A 24,113-nucleotide genomic window follows, 5' to 3' on the forward strand; every position below is an offset into this window, starting at 1 on the left:
CAGAAAACTCTAATATTTAAATACCTGATTATAAACTAGGAAAACACAAATAATATTTCATCCTAGTATTTATATACAAATAAAATTATAAATTTTCTAAATAAAAACTCTTACAAAAATTATAATAGCCATAAAGTAATAGCATAGAAAAACTATCTTCACTTAGCAAGTACCTGAAAGATGTAAGAGGTGGCCCTTCACTCTCAGTCAGTCCTATTTCTGCGAGTAAACTGCTTTTCAACTGTGCAGCAAGATCGTGAGCAGATGGCCCTGGTTTTGAACTCTCAGCTTCTTCTGGCACCACATTCTGTTCTTCCCCTTCCTTTTTTTGCCGATTTTGCATGTTCGTTACATTTTTCAAATTGGCAGCATAAGACATTTTAGTTGGAAGAACCTATGAATTTTTACATTTACATGTTAGATATTAAAAAACAAACTGACTAGATTTCCTTTTCAACTTACTAGTACTCCACAGAGATCACATGGCAGTTAAATAATTCCCTTCTGGCACTTCAGCTACAAAGATGCAATCTATTTCTTGTCTATCTGACTCCCATGGACGAGCACCAATTCCAGTGCATTTACCAGAGCAGCCTCAGAACTTTTCAAGGTATCTTTATAATATCTATGGTTACTTAAGTGTCTTATGTGCATAAAATTCTCCTTTATCACTTAGATAATAAAGAAAATTCTACTCAAGTACATGTCTTCTATATGCCTGCTCTTAAATGGTGTTATTACTTTTTCACTGGAGAAACAGTACAGTATAATTTCAGGCTCTCAAATCAGACTTTCACCTAAAAACTAGATCTGTCACTTCACTAGTTGTATAACAACAGACATTCCCGCGTGAAATTTATGTAATCTCTCCAAGCCTTACCCATAAAATCAGGATAATAATGTTTTCTACCCAACATGGTTGTGAAGATTAATTGAGACAGTGCCCAGGAGACAGAATTATCCAACAAATGTTAGGTATCATCATTAATATTACTTTATTCCCATTCTAGACTCAAAAAGAAAAGTTACAAGCCAATATTATATATGCTCATATGTATAAAAATTTAAAATATTCAGCAGAATTACAACAATCAACTCCGGAACAGGCAAACACAGCAAGTTAGTCTCAAAGCAGACTAATGACAGTATTAGAATTCCTTTAATTATGTCATAAGGCAAGAATTTCTGATACTTCTGTTATTTGGGTAAATACAATATTCTGAATGCATTTCCAAAAAACGAGATGCTGGGATAAGCGTTCAACTCACAAATATTATATTGCAAAGATTTTTACTGTCTTACCTCAAGGCAGTTTCTATCCACTGTAACTTCCATTAAGCATTTTCCACTACTGGCAGATGAAGAATAAAGACCCTGACTTGGACGGCCAAAAAGATCCTCCTTTCTAGCATTTGGCTGGAATTTTAATAAAAATATTACAGTTACATTGAACACTTTAAAAAAGTAAATTCAACTAAAAAGAAACCTTAAGGCTAGTTTATGTGAATCACCTGCAACAGATGTGGCTGATCAGCCAAGGGGATGGCTTCAGCTAGAGGCACTTCAAATGGATTTGGGGGTATACACCCAAGGAACGTCATGGAGTCAGAGCGTCGGAAAAATGGATGGTTTTGGCCAGTTTCTGCGGGAAGAGAGTCATCATCCTTATCATTCAAAGTAGCACCTAAACATAAAGAGATAAAATGTTTTTTTAAAAAATTAATTATTGGGGAAGGGTAAAAGGATCTACATCTGCTCAATCCAAAATTCTTGTTATTTCTTTATAAAATTTTAATGCCACTCAAAACAAGTTGATAGTCCAAAATTTTGATATTTTAAAGTGGTAATTCAAAATATTGGTTTAAAATGGTTACAATGATAAATTTCATTTATGTGTATTTTAACACAATAAAAACTTGCAAAAAATATTAGCAGTAACCAATACTGTTCCATTTTGTATTGGACAGACACTACCCACATCCACCTCTTCTCTCTCTAGAGATTTAGACCTGAATATAGCTAGTTTCCTGAGCATGTTCAGGACCTGGCTCACTGATGACTCCACAAAAGGGGCTAAAATTTGAGCATCTGCTTACTTTTAAGTTCTGATTCCTCTATAAGAAGATAAACAGAGAAATGTCTGGGCAACTCATGCATCCCAACAGGAAATCAGCACACCAGCACCATCTCCCATTAATGGAATAAAACTTTTGTCAGTGCTTACAGTATGCTGTGAAAACAGCAGTGAGCTATGGCTGGGTTCTCAAAAAATAGCAGTTAAAGTTAAGTTGTCTTTCCCAGGCCTGAATAAAGTACTATGTGATAATAAGAAACAGGCAAGCAGACTATTTGACCCCACTAGAAAAGTATTTTTAATTCTACTTGAAATTATACCTGAAAGCTACAAATAAGAGCTCGGTGCTTTGTGACCGCCTGGAGGGGTGGGATGGGGAGGGTGGGAGGGAGGGAGATGCACGAGGGAAGGGATGTGGGAACAGATGTATATGTATGACTGATTCACTTTGTTATAAAGCAGAAACTAATTAAAAATAAATAAATAAATTTTAAAAAAAAGAGTGGAGAAAATCCCCAAATTTCCTGAATTTGGAATATTTTCTCTTTTTTATTGCATTAACTGTTGAGTTTTGATGAAACAGGGAGTTATAACTGGTATTTTCCATTTTCTTGACTCAAGTCTATTTTGCATCAGTACTAGCAAAGGTTGTGCTAAGATTTTATTCAAATGTATGTAGTACCAACACACTTAAGAATAAAGGTAAACATAAAACTAAAAGAAATGCAAAGGAGAGATACAAAGTCAAAATAGAAAAAATATTAACTGTTGAAAAGTTTATAATATTTAACTCATCCTTATTTATGAAGTAATTAATGCAAGGATATATAAGGAAAAATGGACAGAAAATGCAAGAAACGGGACATAGAGAAGAAAAGAGAAATTCCCACCCAGACAGAAAATAATGAAGTTAAAAAGCTTGAAGGGGAAATACTGAGGCAGCCATTTCTTGAAGTAGATTAGCAGATTTTCTGTACACTAACTTTGATTGGTGTCATCATCATTTTCATGTTCTGAATCTTCATTATCAATACCCAGTTCCAAGAGTTCTCGTGTCCTTTAAAAAGACAAGTGAGTCATTTTACATGAAGTATTTTGTGCTGTATGAACAGGAGCAATGGTGATGCAAAAAATACTGAAAAGGTTAGTTTAGTATCTAACCAATTTCAAACACTGGGATAAAGTTTCAGACTCTGGGAATGGGAGCTTATCAGCCAAATGTACTACAACTACAAAATAGGTTCAACAGAAGCAAAAGGCTAATCACACCAAGAAATAGTGAGTGCTTACACAAACTCTAATAGAAAACATGATAAAACGATCAGGACAAACTACCTCAGGCATAAAGCTTAACTGGATTCTTAGGTTTCATGTTTTAAGTGAGGAGTAGCTATGGAGAGCGGCTGGATGGACTCAAGCCCACCTGCCCACACGAAATGTTCCTGTTTGCAATGTTCTCCTTACTCCAAAAATCAGACAATGTACTAATGGAGACCACAGCAAGTATTTCTTAAAACAATCTCATGGCAAGGTATGGCTACCTTTTGCGTTCCAGCTGAGGTGTATCCAATGTTGTCTGCTGATTCATTGCTTTAATCCAATATATAAGGGCTTGAAAAACATATGCCACATGCTTCAATGAGCAAACATCCAAAACTGGAAGAACGTCAGAATGCTCATCATTATGAGACCGCATTAAAGACAGAGCATAATTTAGGAAGTCGCCTCGAGCAGACATCATTCCTTGACGGGCACTAAGCAACGTGGCACGTCTACAGGAGTAAAAAGAAATGAAGATGTTTACAAAAAGAACACAAATGTGAAATTTACCACTGTTATAAATATGCAAAATTAGGAACTGAGACTATCCGTAAATAAAAACTCATTACGCCTGGGCTCTGCGTTAGAAATATAACCACTGTATATTATTTACAGTACTGTATACATTTATAAAGGAAAGAAATTCCAGTGTCCTCTGGATTGGCAGAAGGTACTCCTTCCCCAGAGACAATGGTTCTCAAACTTCAGTGTCCACCAAAATCACCTGGAGGGCTTGTGAAAACAGGTTGTTGGACCCACCTCTATAGTTTCAGTAAGAATGGGTTAGGGTAGGACCCAAAATTTATATTTCTAACAAGCTCTTAGGTGATCTTGATCCCTGCTATTCTGGGAACCACACTGTGAGAACCTAAAAGTGTGCCTAAAATGACACCAAAGGCACAAGCAACCAATGAAAATACCGAGCACTGGACTTCACCCAAATTAAAAAACCTACGTCCTTCAAAGAACACCTTCAAGAAAATGAAAAGACAATCCACAGAATGGCGCATAATTTCTGCAAATCCTGTATCTGAACGGAACTTGTATCCAGACTATATCAAGAACTCATAAAATTCAATAATAAAAAGAGGCCGATTAAAATGTATAAAACATCTAAATAGACATTTCTCCAAAGATACACAAATGGCCCATAAGCACATGAAAAGATGCTCATTACCATCAGCCATTACAGAAATGTAAATCAAAACCACAATGAGAAACCACTTCATACCCACTAGGATGGCTATAATCCAAAAAACATATAATAACAGGTGTTGGCAAGGATGTGGAGAAATTAGAAACTTTATACTCTGCTATTGGGAATGTAAAATGGTGCAGTCTCACTGGAAAACAGTCTGGCAGTTCCTCAAAAGGTTAAAGAGAGTTACCATATGATCCAGCAATTCCACAACTAGATATATACCCAAGATAATTGAAAACACATTATCTACACAAAAAACTGTACACAATCTGTTCATAGCAGCATTATTCATAATAGTCAAATGGTGTAAACAACCCGAATGTCCATCAACTTATGAATGGAAAAACAAAATGTAACATGGAATACTAGGAAGTAATGTATTGATACATGCTAAACATGGATGAACCTTAAAACCATTATGCTAGGTAAAAGAAACCACATATTGTATGATTCCATTATATGAAATGTCCAGAATAGGCAAATCTATAGAGACAGAGAGTACATCAGTGGTTGCTTAGGATTAGAAAGTAGGGGAAAACGGGAGGTGACTGCTAATAGGTATGGGGCTCCTTGTGGAAACGAATAAAATATTCTAATATTAATTGTGATGATGGTTGTACAGCATACTCAAAACTATGGAACTGTATACTTTAAACGGGTGAACTGTATATGAACTACATCTCAATAAAGCTATTATATCAGAGTGAGAGTGGGAGCAAGAGAGAAAAGGGAACCCTATCTCCAATGAAAACCTATTCTCAGGAATCTGTGTTCTCTGGCGTAGTGACCAGCCTAATGAAGACAAGGCTGGTGTCTACTGGTGGCGCAGGTTTCCTAGGACAGGAAAGCTGCTGCCTCTCAAGTCTTTCTCTCTAATCCAGGTCTCTTTGCCAAGCATACTAAACATTTCCACTAAATCCTCTCCCAGTTCTCAGCATGTTCAAAAGCAGGTATGTCCACTCTACTCCTCTAGATGTTTCGTTTAATTTTCGTATTAGTTATTCAGAATCTAAATTCACAAGATGTCAATTCTGCCTCCTCCCTGCTCCATCCCCCAACACGGCCCTAAGTTCTGTTTGTATGAGTTCAGCGCTCTCTCCTCACTGGCCTTCACTGCCCTACTTCGGTAGCTATTACTTCTCTTGTAGACTCCAACCATAGTCTTGTTAAATTTCCTAAGCAGTCTCCTAGACCCTTGTCTTTCCTCCATTTATGGTCCAACCAAAGTAGCAAGGTTGTTTAGCCTGAGCCAAAGCTAGAACCAAATTCTAGGACTTTGACTTCAGGGATGGGACATTTTCACTAGATAGCACTGCCACTAATCTAGTTTCAATGTTTGGGCTAATTTCTAGTCCTGAAAAAGGTCATTTTATAACTGAATAGAAAGAACACAATAAATACATAAACAAATATACTTTAATTATGATTCAACAGGCTGGAGGAGATAGAAAAAGAAAATTGATTTTAGAAACCAAAGAGCAGCTTAGGTAATTACACAGACTTTCTCCTTCCCAAGTACAAAGTATATTCATATTTAATCATGGTCAAAGTAAGTCTTTCTATGAATATATGCCTTTTAAGGGGGGGATGCCTGGGGAATGAGACAAGGCTGTAGACCAACTACTTCAAAAATGAGAAGAATTTAGTATCAGAATGAGTGAATTTTTAAAAAATAGCTTAGATTATAACTTATTTTGCTTCAACTACACAACAATGTAAAAGAAGTAATGCAAGGCACGTATTTCCTCCTTTACAACAGAGTGAGGTCTTATGTAATAGCAATCAAAAAGCTCTAAACTTCTAGGCTATAAGGGTTCTGTCTAAACATACAAGCATAAACAAAGAATTTCATACCGTCTGCCTTCAAGCGTTCGTAAACTAGCCTCTTCTCGTGCAGTCATCCTTTCTCTGCGAGCTGAGTTCTGAGAAGCATGAAGAGGATGGTTGGGATGTCCCGGATCACCAGCAGATGCTAATGCAGAACCATAACGTAATTGAGCTTCAGTAGAATCCATAATACTGACCATCCAGTTCCAAGTGGGAATAAGCTTTTCTTCTACATAGTTCTATAAAGACCAAACTAAAACAGTTAAAACTATCCAGATAAAGTTAAGTTCGATAGAGTAGTATGATATAGACATTTAAGTACTTGTAACATTAATTCCCATTATACTGGAATTCTCATAACAGACAGCCAAAAAATATATTTGAATGAGTAACTTTGCAGTGGTTTCATACCTGTAAATTTACTGCATCTTGGTAAGTCAATTTCACAGCTGCTGGAATCTGAGAGTATACTAGGTGATTATACTTAGGAATAAGCCCCATCAAATCCGAGATTTGTCTGATGACAATGCTATAAGCCCTGGCTAAACTGCTTGCAGATGTTAAGTAGCTGCTGGCATTGCTAGCTTCCAAAGCAGCTGCTGCAGCTGCAGCACTCGTGCTGATGGTACCACTCCGGCGTAAGTTGGAAGGATCAATATAAATCAAACCTGCTGAACTTGCTATAAGGGAAAAAAAAAAGGACAACCACAATAAGCTAATGTTAGTTGCTAATTGTGTTTCACTAACACTGTATATATTTAAATAAACTAAAAGATCAATTACATTAGTAAATGTGGTAAATGAGCATTTTCTTAAACCACACTAATTTTAGGGAAGGGAATTTTGTATTTGAACTCAGCAAAACAATGAAGAACTATTCTGAAATTATTTTATTTGTTCTCTAGAGGAACATGCATAATTTTTAAACCTTAGGAACACCAAGTTTACAGACTTGCCTGCTGGTGTGGATGTGCTAGAAGGGGCTGTGCTAGCTGCCCGCTGGTGTTGGGTGTTGCGGACAGCCCACTGCATGGAACGGGGAGCTTGGGCAGCACCGTTGGCATGGGAGCTATTCGTGGTTCTCTCCAATGGCTCATCAAGCATAAAGGTCTCCTGTTCTATGTCGTCACTCTGACTACTGCTGCTATCAGAATCACTCGAGTCATTTGATTGCGAATCATCTTCAGAAAAGAAGGCAGGAACACTGCTCGCACCTAAGTTTTTAATTTTTAAAATCAAAGTCATTGTGAGTTTGTTGATATCTAAAATTACAGTGTACCCCCTCATTCAGGAAAATATACATATTAAACAGAATGCCAGACTGTATCCAATAGTCCACAAAACCCATCATTGAAATAGCTTAACTAGAACTCTTAAATGAACCTTAGAAATAATCCACTATTTAAAAACCAGAAAAGCAAAAAAAAAAAAAAAAAAAAGTCATTGAAATAATAATCTTCCTCACTAATATCTATGGAGAAATGGATGAAGTTAATAAAAGGGTTAGCTACCCCTGTGCATATTATACTGAGCACAGTTTAACCAATTCTACACACATAGCCTTAGTATAAGCAAGAAAGTTGCTAAGAGAAGGTAACATACCTGCTTCTGAGCCAGCAGTTGCTGCAGTGACAACACTTCTACGCCCACTAGCGTTATCTTGGTTGCTATGGTTACTTTCACTGTCACTTTCTGTTTCAGCTGCTGCTAACAAGTCCAGCTCCATGTCACTCCCTAGCAAATATATTTAAATAATAAGAAAAGGTACAAACTCACTGGATCAAGTCAGGCTGATAAGCTAGAATATCGTACGTAAGGGGGCGCAGAGAGAAGTGATAACTACTAGAGTATGCACGACTGCCCGCTTAGCAGAAGAATGACTAGGTAAATTATGGTACTGTAGACACAGATTCAAAATCTGGCCTGCATAGCCTTAGGTAAAAAATGTTAGGCAGGAGGGCTCCAGCCAGTGGACAGAGCTCTGGTAGCTCCACTGCTCCATTTTCATCTGTTTTACATATTGGGATTCCAAGAGGGGAAGGTTAAACATGTGTATCCTTTGTACTTCACATACACGTCAAAACATATTAAGTTATACATTTTCAACATGTGCAGTTTATTGTATGTCAATTATATACCTCAATAAAGCTGATCCCCAAAAGTCCATCCTATGGCTACTAATAAGAATGGTTATGATGACTACGTAGCAAAAAGGCCAAAGTCAAAAAACAAAGTAAAAGAAATTTACACATACAATATCTAAAAGACATGCTTGGGAATGGGGCAGTACAGGGGAGGACTGAAAGTAAAAATACAAACTTAGCATCTGGGTGGGATTATGGGTTATTTGTTTTCCTTTTCTCTAATTTTCAAATGTTACGTGGTTATGATTATTTTAATTTCTAAAAGCCTTTTAAGAAGAAAGTGTAAACCAAAAGGTAAAAAGGAAAGAGGATAAATTATTTTCTACATGTAAATATATAAAAGTATACATATTTATGTTTACATATATACATAGCTACCTCCTCAAATTCTGACATACTACAGAATCCCCTGGCAGAAATATGAACATTTCACTACACATCCAATACACTTTTCTATTAATCTCTTAAAAGCACCCGACTTCCTCATACTGATTGATTTCTCAAATAACCTGCATACCGTCTTCATCGTGCTCGTCGTGTTGTCCCTCTGCCTCAGCGTTTTCTTCCCCATGTTCTTCCTGTTCATCATGATGATCCTCTTCTCCAGCCACACCCTCCACCACCTCAACCTAAATCCAGATCTTATTTGTAGACAATCAAAGTACATAATAAACCCACTTCTCTACCAGTACTCCTCCACAGCATTTAGTAAACTAAAATACAAAGATCCCTAACTATAGGGAATTGTAACACTAAGCAGTTTTCAAATTTTTCAGTTGCTAGTGATAATTTGGTACCAAAAATTATGCCCACATATCCCAAAGTTTATGATTACTGTCCACATACAGAACCTTAAAACTAGAACTATAAAAATTATATTGGGAGTATATGTTTTTTTAAACTTCTGCAATTATAAAATTTATATAATAAATATGCAGTACCCTGTCTACCTTCGAATACATTGCACAAAACTACTAAAACCTCTTTTAACATTGAGAATATCTTTTCTATGAACCCTTAAGTAGAACAAGTTTATGTTTCTAATTTTTTATTATCCAGTAAATCAAGGGTTACTAACATATTTTAAGATGTATAACCACAAATGAGAACACATAACAAAAGCCTAAAAGGTGGAAGCATATACATGGAAGCTATTATTACTAGTAGTAGTTTATTAGCTATTAATAAACTTCTTGTGACTACTTTCCCCTTCCCTCCCAAATAAAAGCCTCTCATCTACCACAATTAAAACAATTAAAACCACCTCTTCCACATCTGCCGAAACAATATCGTCCTGTTCTTCATCTCTGCCCCGAACAGGCTGTGACTGGCTGATGCGCCTCTGCTGTGGATTCCGGATGATGTACGACGACTGAGATTGACTGGAGCTGTGAGGAATCAGGTTATGAGCACACTGCTGCCACACCTCTGATATACAGCTCAGACGTTTATGCTTCTCAGTGTTACTCAACGTGATTCACTTGCTAGGATGCCATTTTAAATCTGACCTAAAATTTCTTGGAAACCGACAATAACTAAGCTATGGTATATCAGATAATATGAACCCCAAAGAAATCATTTTACCAGAGATTTAACTTATATATCTCAGAATTGTTTTTACTTTTTAGTAAGTCATTTCAAATCTGTGTTAATGCACATACTTTTATGAGTCCTTCCCACTGAAGTGTTTCTACGGAGGAAATTTTTCCTTTTCCACTGCTAAACCTTTCAACTTCCAAAGGTTCTGATAGCATTCATCCACTAACGAAAGTGTGCTTATTACAAGTGACCTACTCTTTTTAAAAGACTTGACTGACATGACCTACTTTACTTAACCACTGACTTGCTGATGAGTACTGGGAAAAAAATAAGTTCAAAAGTATGATTTTAAAATAGAATCGTAACAGAAGATGATTGGTGGCAAAAGTTTCACTTTCTTAAAAATGTGACTTGGAAACAGCCAAGTATGGACCGATGCCTCCGTTATAAAAGAGGAGAACCAGAAAATGCAGTTTAACATGCAGGTCAGAGATCAGAAGATGGTTGTTTAATAACCCTGTGACCTAACTATTATACTTTATTTACAGATTAAGAAACACAGTCTAAAAGAGATGAAAGGACCTTTAAGTGTTTACACTGATAGTGTTCTTTCCTCACCTCAGTGGCTCTGAGAAATGAAAATCAAACCAGTTACATGTGAAAAGTCAACTTAGACACTCTGCTTTCAAATAAACAGAAATTTGCTGTTTAATACTAGAAATTTAAGTAACTGGTAATTCAGAGACAGTGGACTGAAGAGGCTAAAAGAAAATCTGAAGAGATAACACATGGTAACTGGTCTTAATTCGGTGATCATTTATAAAGTATAAATATATCAAATCACTGTGTTATATGCCCAAAACTAATATATATATTAATATTTTTGAAAAAAGGAAAATATAAATAGATAAGGATATTTCCAAGCACTAAGATTTCAACATTTTCAATATTAAAAAATAAAAGTCAACATTACGTCAAGCCACAGTCAATGAGTATTTCTTCTTTAAGAAAACATCCTGGAACAAACATCCACAAGACCAACAGTATTCTCAAAGTAGTTACTTTAAGAAGTTATGAACTTAGTAGGTAGGATACTGCCAATACACAGAACATATTATAACTCCCCATTTAGAAATGAGCTTCAGTTTTCTTTACACCATGATTTAATTCTTCCCCACTTCCTGGCACAATGAAGCACCACAGTCCTGAAATCCAGTCTAACAGAAGTTGTTAAAATACTTTCAAGTTTTGGGGACTCCTATTTCCAGTAGTTTGCCAGATTGTGCAGAGAAATCCCTCTTGCTACGGAACACCTAAAAATACTAAATAAAATATTTAAACAAAAACAAAGCACAACCATGTGCACCAGAGATATCTGCTGATGTCTCTTAGGCTAGAGTTTCAGGAGCCATAGATTTCACAGGAAAAGGTCTGGGGTCTAAGCAAAATAGAAGTTACGTCATAGAAATGCCCTCTTTTGTCCCCCCCTCACATACATAAAGCCAAATATAAATCAAGAAAGAGCAACAGGTTTCAAGAGATTTACCTACATCAGCCATGGCTAGATGGGGACAGGAAAAAGTCTCTTCAGAAAACTTCTGATTACAAGGCGGCACCCGTGAGAGTTTAGGACTGCAATTTTTGCTATGAAGTAGGGTGGGCTTCGGTGTTGGTTAATCCAATGCATCAACACTATCAGTAAGCACAAAGCAGCGATTTCTCTCTCTACTCTGCCATCTAATATACAGGGATATAGGAAAAAGGAAAATATCTATCTAGAATTACCTCCAAATATCTCTAAACTTTAATAGCTGTGTGACGTTGAGCAAATTATCTAACTGTTCTGAGCCTCAGTTTCCTCACTTCTAAAATTAGGATGATGGTGGGTATCTATTAGTTATTGGGAAAATTAAAAACAGATTTTAGATTAAATATTTAGATTAAATACATATATGATGCTTAAGAAAGTTCCTCGAGTTCGTACTAAAATTTCAGTAACCGCTGTTATTATGAGACATGGTTCTCTTTTTCTTTTTTTTTTTAAAGTTTTCATCTATTTATTAAAACAAGATGTGTCTAGGAGTTTAAAATACACTGGGCACCATTATCCTTTGTGAGTAATGCAGAGAGCCATTTAAAACGAAATCAACCTCACCATATTTTGTAACACTGGTCTATTAAGAGTGAATCCCTACCCAAATTCCTAGACTGTAAACAATGGTAGAACACATTAGGGATCATACATAGTAGACAAAACCCTTAAATTGTCTTATTTGGTTTATACAATAAATGCATATTTAAGCAAAACTGAATTCCTTATTAAGCAAACATTTTTGCATAAGTTACCTTCTCTTTATCTTTCCGTGCCTTTATCTTCTGCTTGACTTTCAGCAATTCTGCCTGGATAGCTTTATCCTCTGGTGCTACCTCCTGAGCTTTCTTAAGATCAGCCAATGCTTGATCATGTTTCTTTTAGTCCTTTCCATCCTTGGGCTCTACAGTACAGTGTTTTGGTATTTGCTGGATCTATTTCAAGGGCCTCCAAACAACTGTCGACTGCTCCCTGCCAATCGGACATCTTCAGTTTGCAAGCCCCGATATTCAGCACACAGCTCAAAGCGACAGGCTGCAGCTTTGCTCTACCTGTGTTCTCAGTAGCAGCCTTCGAGCCTTCCACATACCTTAAAACTTTTGTGTATTTTTTAATGGCCATCTCCCAGTTCTGGGATTTGAAAAAAGTATTTCCAATGTTTTTTAAGTCTTCCATTATTAATAAAATTTTATCTACGTCTTTTAAATCTATGTCTGCATCCTCGAGGAAGTCTGGATGACTGTCACCAGATCCATCCTTTGGAAATATTCCCCAATCATCCCCTCCCTTCAGTTCTCCACATTTTGCAATAACGCACCATTTGGCAGGTAGAGTAGAAACAGATTAATTAATAAGGACAGAAGAGTTTTAAAGAGGTGGAGGGAAGCAACATAAAAAGCAAAGCTATTCAACTCAAGACTTTACACTCAATGGAGTGACATACACCAGTGGTCCCTAACCCCTGGGCCGAGCACCACTCCTGGTCCACGTGGCCTTTTAGGAACCAGGCCCGAACAGCAGGAGTGGGGCAGGGAGTAAGCAAAGCTTCATCTGGGGCTCCCCACTGCTCGAATTACCACCTGAACCATCCCCCCCAACCCCCACTACCAGTCTGTAGAAAAACTGTCTTCCACGAAACCGGTGCCTGGTGCCAGAAAGGTTGGGGACCGCTGATATACACCATCTACCATCCAAGATATGGGAAATCCCAGAGACTGGTCAAGTGTGTACTTTTTAAATACATCCTTGGAACAGTGGTCAGAATACACCCTTATGAGGAGTGATTGTACTTTATTACAATGAAGGACTTCTATATTATATCAACAGTTATAGAAAACATTAGCACTATTATCTCTCGATTATCATGAGACCTTCTGGGAAGACATCAGAGATCGGCCAAAGAACCAACCAAGAAGAATGAAGAGGAAAGTTTAAGAGTGCACAGTATTTTAATAAAACGACTAAGAAGCAGGGCAAGCTGACAAAAAATCTTGAAAACAGTAGGAACAGGCTATGGGCATTGTTTATAGATGAGACGATCCCAAAATCTGTTCAACAGATAGAAATGTTTATGTTCTAGAACAAAACCAAGGGAAGGGTACAAAGAATTCACAAGGTGATACCACATAAGTAATTGGGGGGCTCCTCACAGGGGATCAGGGTCAGAAGCATCCCATGGAACACACAGAGATTCTGCTGGCAGAACCATTGCATAATGAGATGTGTTTGGCAAGTCTGAAAACATATAGCTTGATTTATTACAGTTTTCAGCAAATCCTGGAAGTATATCAGTGACAAGGCTACCACTGGAGAACTTTTATAGACAAACCTGGACTTTAATTCCAGGGTGACCTAGGAGACCAGACAATAAAGGCAAAGTTGGGATACATACTGGGATATGGAGGAATAATGAGAATAATGAGAGAGAGCAGACACTCAACAACAACACAGATGAAAACCAAAGAACAAGTCTTGGGAAATGGCCCAAATACTAAAGAAGGGCTTTATTAACACACAGTTGTTTTCCAGAAAAAAGGAATAAGGGTCTTCAGCTCCAACAGATCCTTATTAAAACACTAGTAACACATGCACACAGTAACAAAATCAGACTTGAGAAAACCAAATAAAATAAACAAATATTTGCGAAAGATCTCTAAAACCTTGCAACTCAGAAGTGTGGCCCCTAAAGCAGAAGTATTGGCACTGTCCTACCTGAAAGTTCCTAAGAAATACAGAATCTCAGGCCCCACACAGACCTCCAGAATCAGCCTCTGCATTTTAATAAGATACCCAAGTGATTTGCATGCATATTAAAATTTGAGAAGCACTGTGATAAAAGGCACCAGAACATTTTAGTTTCTAAACATTCTGACTCAGCAAACTTACAGCCTAGTTAGAGAAACTATCAAACAAATGGAAAAATGAGATTTAAGAATAAGTAATCTTATAACTAGAAACATTTTTATTATTGAATTGTTTTAGCCTTATCCTATATAATATGGTTGTAGAGAATATTTTTAAATGCCACCATTCTGGTTGTTATTTAGATTATATAATAACAAGCTGCCCCCTAACCCAAGGCTTTGGACACAGAGAAAGTTAACAAGGCTTTTCATTCTTCCACTTGGCCTTATAGCAGGCTATATTTAAAGGTAAGAAAAACCAGAAAGTAATGAAGTACAGAAGTCTAAAGCAACCTTTCTTACCAGATTACTTTATTGGCATAATAAAAATAGTGCTTTTCCAAACAAACAAACAAAAACCCCACAACTATAGATCTATTACTTTAGATGTGTAGACACACGTAGTTTTTAAAGTGCTTTTCACATGTTCAAAACTAAGTAAAATCTTTACCATTTGTAACACAAATGATCCTGTACAGGACCTGAGTGCTTATGCAAAGGTTTTAGTAACATTTGTGACATTTCCAGAGAAAGAATTAATCAGAATCTGTTACCAGACAGAAATTTACCTGCTAGACTGGTCAGATGATGGTCGCGGTGGCAGTGGTTCCACTGAAAATAATTCCTCGCTGCCTTGCATGGCATCTATGCTGGTACTTGCCAGAGTAAAAGGTGCAGTTGGACGAGCAATACCCATTCTGACAGGAACAATCAGTGATTCTGCTACATTGCACAATTCTTCTACTGCGTAAGGTAACAGTGCTTGGAATACACGCTTACATTTTCCAATTGGTTGTGGAATAAAGTTGCTAGAGCAAAAAGGGAAATACAGGAATCTTCTGAATCCTTTCATATACAAAATTTTATCACTATCACAAAAAAATGTGAGCAAAATTACACAGAAGCCAAAATAAAAAAGAATGCCTTACTTTTTCTTTTTAGATGAAGCCATTTCCACACTAAGAATGACAAAAACTCTTGCAACTGATCGCAAAAACCTCATTGTCACAGCGATAGCTTCTTCTCTACGTCCCGGTGTGTATTTGTTTTGGAGTTCTTTCACTAGTGTACCTAGTAGAGTATCTAAAAGCTTTAAAAATAGTAATCCACTCTATTAATGCTGAGACATCTCGTAAGATGTTTAGACATTCATAAAGGAAAAAGTTCTAACACTTTTCGATATTAACATTTCATAATAAAAACATCAAAATATATTTAACCAAAACAATTACAATGTCAGTGATTAATTTATGCCACAGGCCCACCACCACTACGCTTGACCTCCAGTGGTTCTCAAATGTCTGATTTCTTGTTTTTTAGTCTCAAACTCCTATGAATATCAATTACTATTTAGCAGAACAATACCTAATATATCAAATCAGAGAAAGAATATATTTCACTCAGTACAGGGTACTTGCCAAAACATCAGAGTAGACTCAAATATTTGTATTAATATATTCATAATCCCAACCCTCTCACTTAACCATTATTACTTTCTAGTAGCATTTCTACACATGGTGTATCATAAAGTTACTAATTACAGAGAACACCCAATTCCACATTGTTTTCCCTGTTGTTTTTTAAATGTTACTTAAAATAACCTCTGTTTTTAAATCACTGCATTACATTTCAGTAAGTGGTTGACTTGAGTCAATAGTCCTCTATTATTGGGTTCATAAGAGTATTTCTGTTTTTCAATTTTGCATTATTCTGTGACACAATCTTTTTCTTTCTCATATTGTAGATTATTTCTTTATGAAAACTTCTGAAGGCAATGTTAGTTTTATGGCTCTTGACACTGACAAGTTGTTTTCCAAAGGAGTACCAAATGCAATGCCACCTCATCAGTGTCCAAGTCTCATCAGCACTGGGTTGTTTTTTTTTTTTTTTTTTTTTTTGCTGTACGCGGGCCTCTCACTGTTGTGGCCTCCCCCATTGCGGAGCACAGGCTCCGGACGCACAGGCCCAGCGGCCATGGCTCACGGGCCCAGCCTCTCCGCGGCATGTGGGATCTTCCCAGACCGGGGCACAAACCCGTATCCCCTGCATCGGCAGGCGGACTCTCAACCACTGCGCCACCAGGGAAGCCCAGCACTGGGTTTTATAGTTTATATTCTTTTCTAATTTCACAGCAAAAAGAGATATTTTTTAAAAATTAGCACTGAGTTACTATTAATCTTGAACACTGCTTCATACATTTTTATACTGTTGTATTTTTAATACACTCTAGGATTTTTATTTAGAATGAAAGAAGGAGCTTTCATTGATTGATCTAAAATGAGAAATTTAAATCACCCCCAAAATTCCATTCCCCTTAATGTACTATTTAATTAGAGCTTACTGGTACTTGGGAGCTTGGATTAGTAAAATTATGGGAAATATGTAAAAACCATCCTTTTCATGTGCTTGTAAATAACTATTCAAAGGACTTACCAAAATATCTGCTGTACACTTGACTATAAGGCAGTGAGTGAAACAGTCCAACCGAATTGTGCCACTTTGCTGATTGAGGTATACTTGCTCTTCTGGCAAAAGATGGCCTATCCTGCTGCTGGCACTGAGACTTGAGGGGAAAGAAAGAATGCACTGTAATCGCCTACACTAATGTGGGAAATAAATAACTCTAAAAAAATTTTAATGAATACATACGGGTCTTTATTCTCCTGTGACCCAAACATAATCATAGATTTCAAAGCATTCCAGTCCTGTAGAACACGCTCCAAGGCAAGCTGGGCAAATCTTGGGGGTTCTAAATCATGATCAGGCATATCTGAATCTAAAAAGAAAAAGAAAAGAAATAGTGGGTAAGGCAGAAATAAACATACCGCTTTTCCTATATGTCATAACTGTCAAATTAACTCACCTTCAGGATTGGCTGTTTTTCGGTTACGATCCTCCCTGATCCGAGGAGGCCTGTACTGGCAATGCTCTACTGTCTGCCTCGCAACTGTCTGCACTAAAAAGAGTAAGAGGTGCTCTCCCCTGCAAAACAGCACATTGTTATGAGGAGGGGGAGAGGCTACTTACCTATGCCGTGCTTTTGCAACTCAATTTATGTCCTAAAAATCCCACTACTTGCCTGCTATTTGGCAGAGTGACCAAATTAGTAGCAGTGAGCAGGCGATAAAGTAGATCAAGCCGAGCAGATTTCTGTCCAGCAATTAGAGTTTTACATTTACACTTCTCCCAGCAATCACAATAGGCTGTTGGTGATGTCCGTTTGAGTCTAGAAAGAATTCATACACAAGTACAAAAACAGAAATTTTTTTTTAAATACAAAGGTCTATATTGAAATTACAGAGGCATAACTCATTAAAACTCAACAGAACCCTTGTTAACTTTTAAAGTGTAACTGTTAATGCAACAAATAGGATTACTTTAGTGGTGTAAAGTCTGTAAAGCAACACATGAGAAGAGGTATCTTAACTGTCTTGTCAAACACCACTGTAGCATCTAGCACAGTGAGTACACCTAGTAAGCATTCAGTAAGTAAGGTGATTCTCACTTTCAGATATTTAAAACAAGGAAGACAAACTTATTAGCCAAAATTCAAGATGGCGGAGGAGTATGACATGGAGATCACCTTCCTCCCCACAAATACATCAGAAATACATCTACATGTGGAACAACTCCTACAGAACACCTACTGAACACTGGCAGAAGACTTCAGACCTCCCAAAAGGCAAGAAACTCCCCATGTACCTGGGTACAGCAAAAGAGAAAAGGAAAAACAGAGACAAAAGAACAGGGACGGGACATGCACCAGTGGAAGGGAGCTGTGAAGGAGGAAGTTTCCACACACTAGGAAGCCCCTTCACGGGCAGAGTCAGGGGGTGGCGGAGGGGGGAAGCTTCAGAGCCACGGAGGAGAGCGCAGCAACAGGGGTGCAGAGGGCAAAGCGGAGAGATTCCCGCACAGAGGATTGGTGGCAACCAGCACTCACCAGCCTGAGAGGCTTGAAAAAAGGAAAAAATCTGTAAAAAATAAAAACACATGGAGGCTAAACAATACACTACTTAATAACCAAGAGATCACTGAGGAAATCAAAAAATACCTAGAAAAAACTGACAATGAAAACACAATGACCCAAAACCTATGGGATGCAGCAAAAGCAGTTCTAAGAGGGAAGCTTATAGCAATACAACCCTACCTCAAGAAACAAGAAACATCTCAAATAAACAACCTAACCTTACACCTAAAGCAATCAGAGAAAGAAGAACAACAACAAAAAAAACCCCCCAAAGTTAGCAGAAGGAAAGAAATCATAAAGATCAGATCAGAAATAAATGAAAAAGGAAGGAAACAATAGCAAAGATGAATAAAACTAAAAGCTGATCCTTTGAGAAGATAAACTTGATAAACCATTAGCCAGACTCATCACGAAAAAACGGGAGAAGACTCAAATCAACAGAATGAGAAATGAAAAAGGAGAAGTAACAACTGACACTGCAGAAATACAAAGGATCGTTAGAGACTACTACAAGCAACTATATGCCAATAAAATGGACAACCTCGAAGAAACGGACATATTCTTAGGAAAGCACAACCTTCCGAGACTGAACCAGGAAGAAATAGAAAATATGAACAGACCAATCACTAGCACTGAAATTGAGACTGTGATCAAAAATCTTCCAACAAACAAAAGTCCAGGACCAGATGGCTTCACAAGCGAATTCTACCAAACATTTAGAGAAGAGCTAACCCCAATCCTTCTCAAAATCTTCCAAAATACAGCAGAGGGAGGAATACTACCCAACTCATTCTACGAGGCCACCATCACCCTAATAACCAAAACCAGACAAAGATGTCACAAAGAAAGAAAACTACAGGCCAATATCACCGATGAACATAGATGCAAATATCCTCAACAAAATACTAGCAAAAAGAATCCATTAAAAGGATCATATACCATGATCAAGTGGGGTTTATCCCACGAATGCAAGGATTCATTATATGCAAACCAATCAATGTGATAAAACATATTAACAGGGCCTCCCTGGTGGCGCAGTGGTTGAGAGTCAGCCTGCCGATGCAGGGGATATGGGTTCGTGCCCCGGTCTGGGAGGATCCCATGTGCCGCGGAGCAGCTGGGCCCGTGAGCCATGGCCACTGAGCCTGCGCGTCCAGAGCCTGTGCTCCGCAACGGGAGAGGCCACAACAGTGAGAGGCCCGCATACCGCAAAAACAAAAAACAAAAAACAAAAAAACAAAAAAAAAACATATTAACAAATTGAAGAATAAAAACCATATGATCATCTCAATAGATGCAGAAAAAGCTTTCGACAAAACTCAACACTCATTTATGATAAAACCCACCCAGAAACTAGGCATAGAGGGAACTTACCTCAACATAATAAAGGCCATATATGACAAACCCACAGCCAACGTTGTTCTCAATGGTGAAAAACTGAAACCGTATCCTCTAAGATCACGAACAAGACAAGGTTGTCCACTCTCACCACTATTATTCAACATAGTTCTGGAAGTTTTAGCCACAGCAATCAGAGAAGAAAAAGAAATAAAAGGAATCCAAATCGGAAAAGAAGTAAAATTGTCACTGCAGACGACATGATACTATACAGAGAGAATCCTAAAGGTGCTATCAGAAAACTACTAGAGCTGATCAATGAATCTGGTAAAGTAGCAGGATAAAAAATTAATGCACAGAAATCTCTGGCATTCCTTTACACTAATGATGAAAAATCTGAAAGAGAAATTAAGGAAACACTCCCATTTACCACTGCAACAGAAAGAATAAAATACCTAGGAATAAAGCTACCTAAGGAGACAAAAAACCTGTATGCAGAAAACTACTAAGACACTGATGAAAGAAATTAAAGGTAATACAAACAGATGGAGAGCTATACCATGCTCTTGGATTGGAAGAATCAACACTGTGAAAATGACTATACTACCCAAAGCAATCTGCAGATTCAATGCAATCCCTATCAAACTACCAATGGCATTTTTCACAGAACTAGAACAAAAAATTTCACAATTTGTATGGAAACACAAAAGACCCCGTATATATAGCCAATGCAATCTTGAGAAAGAAAAACGGAGCTGGAGGAATCAGGCTCCTGGACTTCAGACTATACTACAAAGCTACAGTAATCAAGACAGTATGGTACTGGCACAAAAACAGAAATATAGATCAATGGAACAGGATAGAAAGCCCAGAGATAAACCCACGCACATATGGTCACCTTATTTTTGATAAAGGAGACAAGAATATACAATGGAGAAAAGACAGCCTCTTCAATAAGTGGTGCTGAGAAAACTGGACAGCTACATGTACAAGAATGAAATTAGAACACTCCCTAACACCATACACAAAAATAAACTCAAAATGGATTAAAGACCTAAATGTCAGGCCAGACACAATAAAACTCTTAGAGGAAAACATAGGCAGAACACTCTATGACATAAATCACAGCAAGATCCTTTTTGACCCACCTCCTGGAGAAATGGAAATAAAAACAAAAATAAACAAATGGGACCTAATGAAACTTCAAAGCTTTTGCACAGCAAAGGAAACCATAAACAAGACCAAAAGACAACCCTCACAATGGGAGAAAATATTTGCAAACGAAGCAACTGACAAAGGATTAATCTCCAAAATGTACAAGCAGCTCATGCAGCTCAATATCAACAAAAGAAACAACCCAATCCAAAAATGGGCAGAAGACCTAAATAGACATTTCTCCAAACAAGATATACAGATTGCCAACAAACACATGAAAGGTTGCTCAACATCACTAATCATCAGAGAAATGCAAATCAAAACTACAATGAGGTATCACCTCACACCAGTCAGAATGGCCATCATCAGAACATCTACAAACAATAAATGCTGGAGACGGTGTGGAGAAAAGGGAACCCTCTTGCACTGTTGGTGGGAATGTAAACTGATTCAGCCGCTATGGAGAACAGTATGGAGGTTCCTTACAAAACTAAAAATAGAACTACCATATGACCCAGCAATCCCACTACTGGGCATATACCCTGAGAAAATTCAAATTAATTAATTAAATTAATTAATTCAAAACGAGTCATGTACCACAATGTTCACTGCTGCTCTATTTACAATAGCCAAGACATGGAAGCAACCTAAGTGTCCATCATCGGATGAATGGATAAAGAAGATGTGGTGCATACATACAATGGAATATTACTCAGCCAGAAAAAGAAGTGAAGTTGAGTTGCTTGTAGTAAGGTGGATGGACCTAGAGTCTGCCATACAGAGTGAAGTAAGGCAGAAAGAGAAAAACAAATACCGTATGCTAACACATATATATGGAATCTAAAGGAAAAAAAAAAGGTTCTGAAGAACCTAGGGGCAGGACAGGAATAAAGACACAGACGTAGAGAACAGACTTGAGGACACGGGGAGGGGGAAGGGTAAGCTGGGACGAAGTGAGAGAGTGGCATGGACATATATACACTACCACATGTAAAATAGATAGCTAGTGGGAAGCAGCCGCATAGCACAGGGAGATCAGCTCAGTGCTCTGTGACCACCTAGAGGGGTGGGATAGGGAGGGTGGGAGGGAGACGCAAGAGGGAGGAGATATGGGGTTATATGTATATGTATAGGTGATTCACTTCGTTATAAAGCAGAAACTAACACACCACTGTAAAGCAATTATACTCCAATAAAGATGTTAAAAAGAAAATAAATACAGCACAATATATGATTTTTACAAACCAATTCTCTATTAACTATTTTTACATCTACACACCTGTGGCACAGCTATAGCTGATGTCCCTACTGGGACTCTGAGGCACTGCAAATGTTAGTGCTGGGGTAATTTTATTGCTTCTTAGGTCTGTGAAAACTAAGAAACTAGCCATAACAACTCTATTGCTGGATGAAGGTTATTACATTTAGTTTAAGAAGTAAACAAGGCACGGGCTTCCCTGGTGGCGCAGTGGTTGAGAGTCCACCTGCCGATGCAGGGGACAAGGGTTCGTGCCCCGGTCCGGGAAGATCCCACATGCCACGGAGCGGCTAGGCCTGTGAGCCATGGCCGCTGTCCCTGCGCGTCCGGAGCCTGTGCTCCGCAACGGGAGAGGCCACAACAGTGAGAGGCCCGCATACCACAAAAAAACAAAAACAAAAACAACACCAAGGCACAGGCCAAACCATGATTCCTTTAATGCCTTCAGCGATTTCCTGCTAATACACCCTACTACAGGGGACCTGAGACTTTGGCTGGAGAACACAGACAAAAACATTCTGTATATATGTTTCTTAAAAGACTGATTCTAGTCACAATGTATGATCACATATTTCTTGCATATTAGGCTAGTTTTATGTAAAGAGCAGTACTTAGAACTAGCAAACAAACATTGCAAAGTACTCTTTAAATCAAAAACTACGTTTTAATACATACATTGGCTTAACGTGGGCAACCTGAGAAAATCTCATGCTTTCTGAATTATGAAACAAAGCATGACTCAATACAGATTATTTTAATATGGGAATATGAATCTAAGTAGTTTACAATATTAAAGAAAACTAAAATCACACTCACTTGCAATCATGACCTTTATGACAAACCCTTGCACATTCTGTACAACAACAGAGGGACTCCAGCAAGCCACACGTACGACACTCAAAAATATCCTAAAATTAAAAGGATATACTTTTTAGAAGAATGATATGTATATCTCATCACAATAATTATTTCTGGTATTTTCTAAAACAATTCAATCACAACAACAGCAGAGCAGAATTAATGTGCTCTGGGAAACAGTCACAGATGGGTACACAAATGGGAATCAAATATTACCAGAAGGGCAAAAATAATCTGTATCATCCAAAAAAAGGCATAACAGTTATAAAATCTAAATCAAGAGCTGTGAATCAGATTATACTACCCAGCGAAGATTTCTAATTTTTATGATAGCCCGTAACTGGTGTTAACAGTCAACTCCTTTGCCTCATTTATTTAGGAATTAAATACAAATTAATTTTCTTTGGAGAATTTTATAACTCAGGAGTAAAAGGAAATACCAGACTTGCAATTCCAAAGCTAAGAACTGTAACTCTAGTGATGGTCAAAGGGAAGAAAAGAAAACCTAGATAGCATAAATATAGGGAAATATAAACTAACTTACCTGGTTAATGTGCTCCGCTCCAGTCCATGTAAAACTGCAGGTATCATTACAACATAAGACGTATAAAGGAGAGTCATCAGGGTTGGTACCTGAAGGGCAAACCATGCCCATAAATACATCTTCCTCTTTTTCACTTGAGGACACTTCAGCTAAAAAGATTAAAAACATAACAGTTCATACATCAAGAGGAGACTTACAGCCATCTCCTCCTTTCCTCAAATGGAAAAGCTCTAACATTTACACAGTATAAGTAAGAAACTACTATATATTAATAAAATAAATGGAGATACAAAGTCAACAATGCAAGGAAATCCAGTCAATTCTGGTGCAAAGTAAAGCAAAGCGTAATTATATCATAACCACATATGAGGACAATACAAATACACCAAAC

The 24,113-nt window shown here is 37.6% G+C and overlaps 1 protein-coding gene and 1 pseudogene across 5 annotated transcripts in view; both read right to left on the minus strand.

Annotated features, from left to right (window-relative positions):
• The window catches only part of UBR5 (ubiquitin protein ligase E3 component n-recognin 5), a 140,567-nt gene that overhangs the window by 20,448 nt on the left and 96,006 nt on the right, over positions 1–24,113 (minus strand). For all 5 annotated transcript variants that reach the window (XM_060116576.1, XM_060116575.1, XM_060116573.1 and 2 more), the window contains exons 27-45: positions 23,723–23,871; positions 23,137–23,228; positions 17,679–17,825; positions 17,463–17,581; positions 17,249–17,375; positions 17,033–17,162; positions 15,529–15,689; positions 15,169–15,408; positions 9,831–9,954; positions 9,084–9,195; positions 8,025–8,156; positions 7,379–7,636; positions 6,834–7,102; positions 6,450–6,661; positions 3,616–3,846; positions 3,058–3,131; positions 1,512–1,684; positions 1,303–1,416; positions 174–394 (exon numbers count right to left, since the gene is read on the minus strand). In XM_060116576.1, the coding sequence (XP_059972559.1) occupies positions 174–394; positions 1,303–1,416; positions 1,512–1,684; positions 3,058–3,131; positions 3,616–3,846; positions 6,450–6,661; positions 6,834–7,102; positions 7,379–7,636; positions 8,025–8,156; positions 9,084–9,195; positions 9,831–9,954; positions 15,169–15,408; positions 15,529–15,689; positions 17,033–17,162; positions 17,249–17,375; positions 17,463–17,581; positions 17,679–17,825; positions 23,137–23,228; positions 23,723–23,871 (3,085 nt within the window). The remainder of the gene's footprint in view (positions 1–173; positions 395–1,302; positions 1,417–1,511; positions 1,685–3,057; positions 3,132–3,615; positions 3,847–6,449; positions 6,662–6,833; positions 7,103–7,378; positions 7,637–8,024; positions 8,157–9,083; positions 9,196–9,830; positions 9,955–15,168; positions 15,409–15,528; positions 15,690–17,032; positions 17,163–17,248; positions 17,376–17,462; positions 17,582–17,678; positions 17,826–23,136; positions 23,229–23,722; positions 23,872–24,113) is intronic.
• On the minus strand, positions 12,268–13,028 carry LOC132501065 (peptidyl-prolyl cis-trans isomerase D-like; annotated as a pseudogene).

Source organism: Mesoplodon densirostris, chromosome 13, assembly GCF_025265405.1.
Source record: "Mesoplodon densirostris isolate mMesDen1 chromosome 13, mMesDen1 primary haplotype, whole genome shotgun sequence".
Lineage (NCBI taxonomy): Eukaryota > Metazoa > Chordata > Mammalia > Artiodactyla > Ziphiidae > Mesoplodon > Mesoplodon densirostris.